The sequence below is a fragment of the Rhamphochromis sp. 'chilingali' genome, assembly GCF_963969265.1.
Source record: "Rhamphochromis sp. 'chilingali' genome assembly, chromosome: 12".
Taxonomy (NCBI): domain Eukaryota; kingdom Metazoa; phylum Chordata; class Actinopteri; order Cichliformes; family Cichlidae; genus Rhamphochromis; species Rhamphochromis sp. 'chilingali'.
In genome coordinates, this window is record NC_137939.1 from 24,597,711 (window position 1) to 24,610,195 (window position 12,485).

Below are 12,485 nucleotides of genomic sequence, written 5' to 3' on the forward strand. Positions count from 1 at the left end.
AGGGCTGCTGGCGCTGCTGTTGTGCTTCTGTCAGTGAAAACTCGAACTGTCAACAACACAGCTACTGTCGGGCTCATTTGTAGGCTAAGTGCAGATTTTTTTTTATCGCGTCCAATAGTCAGTAGGCATTTGTTTGCTTTTGTGCAGTTGGAAGTTTGTTAATGTCGCGTTTTCGAACAGCGTGAGGGGAGAAACGATTGCAAAAGAAGGCGAGAGCAGCTGCTAGCTTTCTCCTGCTAACGCCACATCCTCTGTGTGGTATAACGGCGCCCAAAGTTAGCCTAAATAATAAACAATAAAGGTAAGTCCTTTCATGGCTCGTATCCAGCTATCACTTAGTAAAACACCTCTGGTATGCAGCTAGGGAACCTAATACTTCCCGTCCAGTTAAGCGTTTTTTCCCGTTAAATGCGTGGGTCGACTTAAGCTAAGTTCAGCTATTATAATGCAGTTGTAATAGTAATTTATCTGAATGTGCATAATAGTATTCTAATCAATATTATTACCTTAAATGTAAGTATTAATTAATGTATTAATGTTTTTTAAGATGTTCAATACTCAGAGGAATGTATTTTTGTTTTTTAAGCAGCTTAAAATTGAGTTAAGTCAACACTTATGGATCATTCAAGCATACAAACATTCTCTCTTCTCAGACCAACAGTTTTGGTTTTGGTTCTGATTCAGATCATTATTTTATATGGAGGAGCCCCACGGAGAGGTATAATAGTGTCTAAAACCATGATTATGGGCTGCATTTCAGCCAGCTGTGTTGGGGATCTTGGCAAAATTGAATGAATCGTGAACTCAAAAAAGCATCACCAGATTCTGAGCCACCATGCAATAGAATCTGGAAAGCGTGTGATTGGCAGTGGGTTCATTTTTCAACATGACAGTGATCCCAAACACACACCTCTAATGCAGTAAAAGCATACCTGGATAGAAAAACACACACTGTCACACTATCAATCGTGGATTTGCCTCTGAAGAACTTGGACGTTAACAGTGTTGAAGCAGTGTGGGGGTAATTTTGACAGAGAATAGAACAAAAGACAGCCAACATACAAAGAAGAGCCTTGAATTTCTTTTAAGAGGCGTGGAGAAAAATTCCCGAAGATGACCAAAAAAATTAAAAGAGCGTTTGCCTAAGAGAGTTCATCCTGTATTGAAGAATAAATCTGGTCATAACAAATATTGACTTACAAGCTTGTTAGAATTGTACAAACTACGTTTTTGCATTGCAAATATAAAGAAATTATCGGTGGCTCAAGTCTTTTGTTCAGTATTGTATGTGGCCTCAGTGTACTTCTCTCATTCCTCAGTATCCTGGGATTTTCTCAGGCATTATGGAGCTACTGTGGGGTAGGTTGCACACCCCATGAGATGTGGACCGAAGTGAGAACGTGCCACTTTGCACCCCCTCTGCAGCAGCACTGACACTTGTTGTCATGGCCTCCAGCTACCCGCCCCCCTTTGAGGGCACAGGTGAAGTAAAGGAGGGTTTTCTTTGCCCACTGTGCCTAAAGGACCTCCAGTCATTCTACCAACTCCAAGACCACTATGAAGAGGAGCACTCTGGAGATGACCGCCATGTTCGGGGACAGCTAAAAAGTTAGTAGCAGATTCTGTGTTTTACTCTTTGGCTACAGGGCTAATTTACTCCTGTTGTGTTCTAAAGACACAAAATTGTACAGTGTACTGTCTAGTCTGGAAAAAAAGGGCTTTTGAAAGGAAACCTATTATTATTCATTTTAAGTTTAGTATTATGGGAGTTCGCCTTGTAATCGGAAGGTTGCCGGTTCGAGCCCCGGCTTGGACAGTCTCGGTCGTTGTGTCCTTGGGCAAGACACTTCACCCCTTGCCTACTGGTGGTGGTCAGAGGGTCCGGTGGCGCCAGTGTCCGGCAGCCTCGCCTCTGTCAGTGCGCCCCAGGGTGGCTGTGGCTACAATGTAGCTTGCCATCACCAGTGTGTGAATGTGTGTGTGAATGGGTGGATGACTGGATATGTAAAGCGCTTTGGGGTCCTTAGGGACTAGTAAAGCGCTATATAAATACAGGCCATTTACCATTATTATTTGTGGACCCTGCTAGTGTGACTAGTCACAAGTTAAACGTATTCTTGTTTATCTTATACTGGGTCTTGGGTCAGCTAGAAGTTTATCCTTTGTTAGAAGTGAAGAATTTAAGCTTAGATTCCTCTAAGAGTGTGGATGAGTCTTATATGGTCACTACAGGAGCTGTGTGCTGCAGATGAACATATTAAGTACATCTCATTTACATCATACAGAGCCAATAGTAGAAAAAAATATCTAGAGTCTGATCATGTGGCTTGTAAGGGATATATATATACACACACAATTTACATATAAAAGGAGAAGTATAAACAGTGCAATTGAATATAAGAATACTGCTGTACTGGATTATAGGAAATTGCTGTCAGGATGAATTTGCGGTCCGTGTTGGCTGCTGCAACTTTCTACATAATAGGAATATGATTGAATTATGAAAAGGCCAGAAGGATGCATGCGCAGGTTGGCTTCATTTGCATATTAATAGTACTGTAATGAACTTGAAAATAGAAAAACATGATAACAACAATCACATGTTGAAAGATGGATGAATAAACTGAAAATGTGGTCATTATAAATATTAACTCTGGATCAGCGTAAGAATCACAGTTTCAGGATACATTTACGCACTGTTTCATTGTACGTATTGTCTCACTGTTTTCAGGTTTGGTTCAGAAAGCAAAGAAAGCCAAAGATAAACTGCTGAAGAGGGATGGGGACGACAGACCGGATACTGGCAGTTATGAGTCCTTCTACTATGGTGGAGTGGACCCATACATGTGGGAGCCTCAGGAATTGGGTGAGACTGCAAAACCTGTCATCTGTAGCACTGCTAACCAACAATATTTGTTAATGCAAGACACTAAAAAAATATTTTTCTTTTGCTTTTTAGGAGTAACCAGAAGTCATCTGGACTTGTTTAAAAAGCACCGGGCAGCCAGGATAGATCATTATGTCATTGAGGTCAACAAGCTCATCATTAGACTGGAAAAGGTTTGCTTACATTACCTCATTCAGACAATTTATTTTCTTCTGTTGCTGGAAATAAATTTGCAGCTCATTTACCATAAACTATGATGTTTTAGCTGACATCATTTGACAGAGCCAACTCAGATGCTGCTAAGATCAGAGGTTAGAGTTTTCATTATAACTCTGAATATTCTTTACATATGTAACTGTGCTTCATAAAATATTTTAAATAATAAAAATGTATCCCTCTTTGTAGCCATTGAGAAGTCTGTAGTGTCATGGGTGAATGATTCAGACGTACCGTTTTGTCCCGACTGCGGAAACAAGTTCAACATACGTAACAGACGGCATCACTGTCGCCTCTGCGGGTCCATCATGTGTAGGAAGTGCATGGAGTTTGTTCCCTTACCCCTGGCCCGTAAGCATGAACAAATACTTGGGAAATACAGAAAACTGTCAGATCTCAAAAGTCTCTCTATAAGTGTCATAATGCTGCATGTCTTTTTTATTTAACCTTCAACAGAGAAGCTTATCGCTGGGACTCGAGAAGCACTGTGTGTACCCGGAAGTCCCAGTCAGTCCCAGTCTCCACCAGCGGGAGGTGGCAGCAGCGGGATGGGCTCTAGGAGAGGCAGCATCAGCAGTTTGAGCAGTGTAACCTCCATGCTGGAGGAAAAGGATGATGAGAAGATTCGCTGCTGTCACCACTGTATGGACACACTTCTGAAGAGACAGCAGAAGTTAGAAGAGAAGGACCATGTGCCAGATATAGTGAAACTTTATGAGGTTAGTTTATCACTTTAATTCCTAATGTGAAGATCAGGTTCTTTATCTGTTCCCATTTGCATTGCGGTCGATTCTAAGAATTGTTTTGCAACCTCTCGAGTTTGCTTTGTTCTATCCTTCCTGTCATTTAATGTGTTTCTTGTGGAGCTTCCTGTTGTTTACTTGCTTTGAATTTGTCTTCCTGACAGAGGCTGAGGATGTGCATGGAGAAGGTGGATGAAAAGGCTCCAGAGTATATCCGAATGGCTGAGTCTCTCAAGTAAGCCACATTTAAAAAGTACTTCTTCATACTTTCTTATAACAGCTGCTTATTTTTCAGTTTGGAGAGATGGTTTTAGTACTTGCTGTCATCTGTACACTTTTATAGTGCTGGAGAAACCACTTACAATCTTGACACTGCTGGTGGGTTAAGACTGGAAGTCCAGAAATACTATGAACTCATCGATGCTCTGAGGTATATGGCAGTCATGACTGGCAGCTTCAAAATGAAACTTTTGTCGTGTTTGCCAACTATGCCATTATTAAAGATTAAATTGGCTTCTTTTCTTTTTAGTAAGAAGATCTTAACACTAGGACTGAAGGATGATCCACAACCACATCCGAAGGTGCTCCAGCTACAGAAAATGATCCGTTATACCGCCACGCTGTTTGTCCAGGTCAGGACAACTTCCACTCATACATAAAAACACAATTTGATTTGATTTGATTTGATATACCTTTATTAGTCCCACAAGGGGAAATTTCAAGGATGGATGAAGAAACACAATGTTTCTTCATCCATCCTTGTAATGAAATTCTGGAGGAATGACCACTTTCCTGTACTTCAGCCAGCAGCTAAACTGCAGGAAAATTAATTAACTGCAGGCTTATAATAAAATTTGAAATAATGAGGTCAAAGAATGTAGAAGTGATCTCTATGAGCACAAAAGCTCCGTCTTCAGGCTGCTCTAAACACAGTTCCTCTTGGCTCTATATTATGCTTAGTTTGATTATCTCTCATGTGGTCAAAGTGGGCATAGAAGACCCAACCATCTTCTGCTCAAACCTTCTGTTTGAATGAGTAAACCAATCAGAAGAAAGTTGGCCTGAAGGGGGGTGGAGCTAAAATGGCTTGGCTGCACTGACATGGCCCAATATAAGATAACTAAAAGTTATTTCAAACTTTGAATCATTCAACGCTCCAAGATAGCAGTAGCTAGAAATAAGAGTAACAGGGTTCTCTGTAGTATGACTATCATATACCAGAAATGATTTAACTGTATCAGTGTTTTTACTGTAATCTTAAAGGGATAGTCCATATAAAATCAGTTCATGACCTGTAGCACATTTTGCCTATTGCCATGTTCTTATCAGTATTACTTTACAGGAGTTCACTGATAATGAGCAACCTGCCAAGTCTGTAAAATCTGTTTCTGCTTCAGTCATCATATTGTATGTTGAGCTGATGAAAGTCTGCTGTTGTAAACAAAGCTTTTCATTGAGAGAAAAATGTGTTGTACCACAAATATAATATGCTATATGTGCTGTAATGTTGTCTGGGGCTGAAATTTTTAAGAGCAGCATGTTTCCGTTTATCATTGCATTACAGTACATTTACACATTGTTTCTGCAACATATCTTCATCCTGGAATTCTTTATTTGTATGAATCTGCCCATTCTTTGTGTCTTCTGTTTCAGGAGAAGCTGTTAGGTCTGATGTCTTTACCCACTAAGGACAAATATGAAGAGCTGAAAGAAAAGAGGAAACGGGAACAAGAGAAGAGACTGCAACAAGAAAGACTGGTACGATTGTGTTCCTGTATGTTGTTACTATTATTTTTTTCCGCTGGACAGATGTGGCTAAATGTGTTAACCTTCATGTGATTCCTGCTCAACAGGCAGCACAGGAGGCTCTGAAGAGGAGGCAGGAGAGACAGGAAAGAAGCCGTCCACCTGTGAATGCCAATGGAGAGCTGCCACAGACCCCCAGAGAGCCACGAATTACCAAAGCTGGTGGTTGGCTTCCCTCCGCGGACTCCGTCCACACACGTGGCGAACTGGAAGACCCCCTTCTGCAGCAGATCGAGAACATTCAGTCATTCCTTCGTCAAGCTCGGGAGGCTCAGAGAACAGACGAAGTAGCCATGTTAGAGGAGAACTTGCGCCAGCTGCAGGATGAGTATGACCAGCAGCAGACCAGTATTGCTCTTGCGCTCTCAGAAAAGCTTGCTCAAGAGGAGAGTTTGCAGCAGGGGGAGCTGCATCGCTTGAAGACCTGGGAAAGGGAGGAGAAAGAGCAATGGAGCTCCGCTGTAAACTCCTTCGAGCCATCCTATAAATGGGAGCGGTCTCTAGATATCACTCCAACTGGAGGTCACCAGGGAGAGGAGGACATACCAGCAGAGGAGCTGACTCCTAAGGCAGAAAGAAGTCCTCCGTCTTTTAGAGCATTCCCTGCTCTCACAAGCCAGGAGGAGTCTCCCCCAAGGTTGAGAAGCTTAGGAGGCCATGTAACGCCTCCTGGCGGTGAAGGCCAGAATAACACCTCCCTTAACCCCTTTGAAGAGGATGATTCCACACCCACCGAAGATGATCCATCCAATCCGTTCTTTGAGGACATCAAGAAGGACCACAAAGAGGTAACCAACGGAAAGAAAGAATACAACCCCTTTGATGAAGATGAAGATGCAGAGGAGGACAAACAGGCTGAGACTGTTTCACGCAACCCCTTTGAGGATGATGACACAGATGAAGGTAACCCATTCCTAGAGGCTTCAGGAAATTCTCCAGAAGTCTCGACTAACCCATTTGACGGGGATGACAAAGATGAGGTCTTGCCGGATGTGGACATGATAGAGGAGGAGCTGCTGCTACAGCAGATAGACAACATTAGGGCCTACATCTTTGATGCAAAGCTCAGCGGGCGTCTCGATGAGGTTGACCTTCTGACACAGAACCTAAAAGAGCTACAGAAAACCCTCCAGGAGCAGAAGAATAAGAATAAGAAGCACTGACACATTTCCCTCAAAATCCTCCTGATCACCTGCTACTTACCAAGTCCCACAAGGTTAGCTCACTTAATGCGACTTCTGAGCCCACAGAATTTAATTTGTGTGAGGTCTGCTGTATCACAAATGAAGTTCATGCCACAACAAAAATACATACAAGACTTCAGTAGTCATTTCCTGAATTTCCAAACATCTTCTTAGGCTTCCTTGCCTGTTTAGGTCAAGGGCTCAAATCTAATGCACATGTACAATTTTAGAGCACTGTGAGTAAAAGTGAATTTGTTTAGGCATGTCTGGCGCTATTTGCCCAGCTGTAAAAATGCAAACATGAACAAATGAAGATAAAACAATGTCACTTTTAACAAATGTTAAATGAGACAGTCAGATGGTTCTTCAGTAGAAGCTCTGAACAAAGTCAAAACGCTGCCATAGCTGCAAAGCTATAAAGATGAGCTCACACATCCTATCATAGCACTGCACTCCTATAGCACTGGCAGACCTGTGATGACCCCCCCCCAGATCAAAAAAAGATACTACAGAAACACAGTGCTTCTTCTACCTTATTAAAACCTGCTGCCTACATGAAGCACAGTTCAACTTGAGATTTGGGTTTGTAGTTGGTAACTGACTACAGTTTTTTCAGAAACTACTCCGCTCTCTCTGGAGAAATGGCTTTAAATGTCTTAAATTTGCAGACTTTAATGTGTAAAATCTGTTTCATTGATGTTTGAAGTCTTGTATTGGTGCTTCATTCTGTAGTAATTGTACTTCCTGCTTTTCATTTATCCCTTAGCAAAGAGCTAAAGCGCACATTATTTTACATCCAACTTTCCCACAAATAACTCAGTCCAAATGACCATGTTATTATCAAACAAGAAGTGGAATTTAACACTTACTACAAAATTTGGGGAGCCCAGTGTTTGAAGGAAAGAGATTATTTGACAAAGTTGTTATTAGTGTTTGAATTATAATTTTAGTCAATACGCCTGGACCAATTAGATTTGTAAGCGTAGTTAAAGATGCATTGCACAGAATTAAACCATGTATGTGGCCTGCCACTAAAAAAAAGTGTAGCTTAATGTTACACTGACTAGCAAACGTTTTAATTACAATTGTTGCAGTCAGCCAGTTAATTAACTCTTAAACTAAATGAAGGTGTCAAACCCGACATTTTCATTCCCAAAATCTTCAGTTTATTGCACCTGCTTTGTCATCCAATAAATATGCTGCATCTTATATAACAGGGAGCCAAAAAAAAAGGCTTCCTCAACCTGATGTTTTTTTGTTTTTGTTACAGTACAGGAATTTTGGCTGCACGTGTGTGTTGTTCAGCTGGTAGCCCGGCATGTCGGACATCACAGCTAAGATCTGTATGTTCGGCTTGTTATCTGATCACTAGTTTCACCTGAAATGTCCATTCAGAGTTCATCCAACCAGTTCACCCAGCAGGTACTAAACACTATTTGCCAAGGGACACTGTAGGCATAAAACATCTAAAGTTCACTGAAGTTCCATTGTGTAAGGAAGTCATTCATATTTGTTAAGTCTAAATAAATTCTTAGGTTAATTTCTTTTTCTTGGTCAAACATATATTAACACTACATGAATGCCAGCAAGTATTATCACCTTGAGTGCTGCTCTGCCGGTCCTAACATGACTCTCTTTTTGTGCTTTCAGTCTACTCGTAGAGTTTTTTGTGTTTGTAACATCTGCAGAAAATTTTTAGCAAAGCACGTGACCACCCTTAATGTTTTGACAGTGTGAATAACACAAGGAGATTCATTAATATTAATTGCTGATCTTTATCTTTGAAAGTAATTTAACATCTCTGCATTTAAATGAAAATATTTGAAATGGACACAGCGATTTAGAAATGTTAGGAAATTCCATCTCAGCACTAATAAAACTGTCTGCAGTAAAATGTGATTGCATTTTGGTTTTGTTTTTCCACTTTTCATGTGAGCATTGATGGTGAATACTTACATAGTGTGAACAAAATAGGCTGGTTAGTAAAGCTACATGAGAAAAATGGGTTTTATTTAAATGCTCACATCAGTCAGCCCATATACATCCATGCGAAGTCTTCAACAGGTCTCACTGTGACAGATGATTGGTTCCTCCTGCTTCACAGTTGAGTGCCAGTCCTTTCATATAGTTATATAAACACCAAATGAAGCCACATAATCCCGTAATATTGTTCTGTAAATCTACAAAAGTCCACTGTCCTTCTCAGACTCTACTCCTGTGACGCTGCCATCTGGGCCTTGTATTTGCCCGTCATCTCTTTAGGCAGCGGAGTGGTGCCAGGACATGGCACCTGGCCCTCCACTTCACAGATGCACTCCCTCAGACAGTACTTCTTTGGCCCAAAGTTGGCGGGGTTGGAGGCTTGCATCTTAGCCAGAGCTTCAGCTTGTAGCACCTCTCTGTGGAGAGAGTTGAGTAAAATAAATATATGAACAGATCGCCTGGTCTTCGCTGGAGAAGAGTTTTTACACAGAGGACATTTGACACTGCACAGTAGTAAATGGTAAAACTAAAAATTGAGGAGTCCATCTTGCTGAAATCTCCTTTCTACTCTTTAGAAGTTCCTTTGGCAGCAGTGACAGCTTTGGGGTTTCTTATGCACACCTGGATTTGGGCAGTTTACTTGATTTTTCTTGTTAAATCCTTTCAATCTTTGTCAGATTAGATGGGAAGCATCTGAACTGCCACCATCAGGACTCCGCAGATGGTCTGTGGGCTCTCTGTGGACAACTCTTTGACTCACCAGTTTTATCACAGATTTCTGCAGAATTCAGATCTCATTTTCACTCTTTTTTAATCCTAACATGCAGTGTGAACTGTGGGACCCTAAATATGCAGGTATGTGCCTTTATGAACAATGTCTAATCCATTCAAAGAAATCTACACACACCAAGGATAATTACAGACCACAAGATGTGCCTGATTCATTTTGGAGGTACAAACATAGATCCCTTGCAGTCAGAGAGGTTGTCCTCTTATAGACATTAGGAAGGAAAAATAAATACATTTTTCTTTACAGAGTATTGATTTGTTGTGAGCCAACAGGGAAAAATATCAATTGTATATAATTAAAGTTAATTCTGAAACACTATAAAATAGCTCAAAAGTAAGCAAACCTAAATATATTCTGATGTGAGCGTATGCAGACATCCAGAGGTGTGCTCGAATAGCCTATTTATCTTAAAAAGGTTACTAACTGAGGCAAATAACCTGGAATTATCTGCATGGCAGCCATAATAAGATCTGGTTGACTTTTCTAAATACAAAGGAAAAGTGCTTAAGTGCTTCCTTTATTACCTCCTTTAGGAGAGGATACACTGGATCGGAAGGAAGTGGCAGGTCACCATTAAATGCTAATGAACAGTGATTCTATTTCATGTTGTAACCTGATGATATGTTTTGAACCTTTAATGAAAGGTAATGTTAAACCCACAGGTGAATTATGAACATTATGCTGCTGTAATAAGATCTGCTTCTGATCGAGGTAAAAAGAATTTACATATAAAAGAAAGTCTACATGATCAAAGTGCATTTAAGGTGCACCCAAGTGCTATTAGCGTCACATCCATCATTCATTATGAATTCATGTTTATATCCAGGTTTATGTTTTTCTTTAAAATTCCAACTTTAGTATGTAATCATATTTTTTTACTGTTGGTTCTTGTATTAGCTGTATGAAACAACACGATAGGAACACAGGATGAAGTAAGATGCTCATTTTGTAGTCCGTCTTCTGGACTTTAGTTTTAACAGGCAGACATCACAGTGTTAATTCAGACAGATCACCTAAGCAACGTGGTTCATAACTTCTTAGAAATCCTCCTCAGTGGTTTGCCACTGAGTTAAGAAAAGTTATGGAAGGTATTTTTTCAAACTATTTGTTTCTGTTTCATAAAAGACGATTCACACTTTTAAAAAATCCTTGTATATCTTACTCTGGTTTGCCCAAAATCTTCTTAACATGTTGAGCAATCTGTTTGTGGTCCTTCCCCTCCACATCCACCATTACTTGTTCCCCGTCATCTGGACAAAAACACAAAAGAAGATCAATCTAAGCCCAGTTTAATTTCTCCAGTATTTCGTATCAACACTACACAACAACACGTAAAGCTACACACCCAGGTAGAACTTCAGGAAGGATGACGGCGTCATGTTTTTGAACATCATAATTTGGACCCACGGGTTTTTGTACTGAATCTGAGGAATATTGAAGAACACAAACTTTCTGCAAAACACAGAGAGAAGACAATTTAGCTTCATTTAGATCATTACAGTTGTTATAGCTTTCTGCATTAAAAAAAAAGGCAATCATGCTGTTTTTTTGTTTTTTTAAGTGTTTCTGGAAAACCTGTATATAGTAAACTTCTGAGAAGTAAACTTAAACACAAAGTTGAATTAATGCAAAATCAACTGAAAACTATTGTGATAAAAGATTAAAGTAAAATTATCCAAAACTTGTGTTTTCTTTTAGGAAACTTTGAAGAATCTTGGATTTATTCTGCGACCTGGATATTTCCTTCAGTGCACATATTAAACAAATATGTAAGACTGCTGTCTTGCATTTAAACAATATCTCTAAAGTTAAAAACGTCCTCTCTCAAAGTAATGCTGAAAAAGTAGTTCATGCATTCTAAGCTCAACTATCGTAATTCGTTATTATGGAGTTGTCCTAAAGCAGGGGTGTCTAACTCCAGGCCTCAAGGGCCAATGTACTTCAGGTTTTAGATGTGTCCTTGATCCAACACAGCTGATTTAAGTGACTTAATTACCTCCTCAACATGTCTTGAAGTTCTCCAGATAATGAAGGTAATGAACAAATCATTTGATTCAGGTGTGCTGACCCAGGGTGATATCTGAAACCTACATGACACCAGCCCTTGAGGCAACTGTTGTTTTGAATGAATTGAATTTTAAAACCTTAATGTAAAAAAGGATTTGTATCTTTCACCATTTTTCTGACATTCACAACAATTCAAAGGGATAAACATGACTTGAAAAAACACGGTACTTTTCACAGTGATGCATATGAGCATACTGTCAGAGTAGTTATAAAGGATGACCAGGTAATCCACACAGCATTTTACCCCCTCTCCCCTGATCCACGTGTTTATGGGCTCAGGTTAATAAAACATGAGACACGTGAGATCTCAACAACAGCGTGGCTCAAAAAGAGTTGACTTTTTTTAAGTGTATAAAATAAGCTGAAATTTCTGCTCGTCTATTTCCTAGTCGATGCTCTGACCTTGCTCCGTCGCTGAGCTCGCCGTGTGTGTTATAATTCACTGTCATAATCTTCACTCTGTTTTTGAAGATGATGTCGCCCTTCTGGAGATATTCCAGGGTCCTCCTAATCGGAAACCTTCCTTTCATAGGCATCTTAACCTTTTTTTATATTTACAAATTACCATTTAACAGCAAACTGTACCCAAAAAAAGCACACTAACAGAGACGCGTTTTGATGACGTAGGAAGGTCGCTAGCCAAGCGACCAAAGAGTGATGGTAATTGTAGTTTTTTGCAAGAACGCCTAAGCTACATTATTATTTTCCCGAATTGCTAAAATATTAACTTTTTAAACCAATCACTCTTTTTGCCAAAACTTATATTTTGCCTTATAACCTTAAAACACAGTCTACACAACAGTTCATTT

The 12,485-nt window shown here is 40.0% G+C and overlaps 2 protein-coding genes across 2 annotated transcripts; one reads left to right on the forward strand and one right to left on the reverse strand.

Annotated features, from left to right (window-relative positions):
- The first annotated feature begins 1 nt into the window (after position 1).
- On the forward strand, positions 2 to 7,343 carry rbsn (rabenosyn, RAB effector). The gene is made up of 12 exons (XM_080898624.1): positions 2 to 301; positions 1,320 to 1,608; positions 2,732 to 2,866; positions 2,960 to 3,060; positions 3,153 to 3,198; positions 3,293 to 3,454; positions 3,560 to 3,822; positions 4,011 to 4,081; positions 4,190 to 4,276; positions 4,376 to 4,478; positions 5,500 to 5,604; positions 5,700 to 7,343. The coding sequence occupies exons 2-12, from the start codon at positions 1,446 to 1,448 to the stop codon at positions 6,813 to 6,815; spliced, it is 2,352 nt and encodes a 783-aa protein (XP_080754750.1). The 5' UTR covers positions 2 to 301; positions 1,320 to 1,445; the 3' UTR covers positions 6,816 to 7,343.
- A 1,483-nt stretch (positions 7,344 to 8,826) lies between these two features.
- Positions 8,827 to 12,252, reverse strand: mrps25 (mitochondrial ribosomal protein S25). Its single transcript, XM_080898625.1, has 4 exons — positions 12,079 to 12,252; positions 10,955 to 11,061; positions 10,772 to 10,859; positions 8,827 to 9,235 (listed from the first exon to the last, which is right to left on the reverse strand). The coding sequence occupies exons 1-4, from the start codon at positions 12,210 to 12,212 to the stop codon at positions 9,046 to 9,048; spliced, it is 519 nt and encodes a 172-aa protein (XP_080754751.1). The 5' UTR covers positions 12,213 to 12,252; the 3' UTR covers positions 8,827 to 9,045.
- Positions 12,253 to 12,485: the final 233 nt, after the last annotated feature.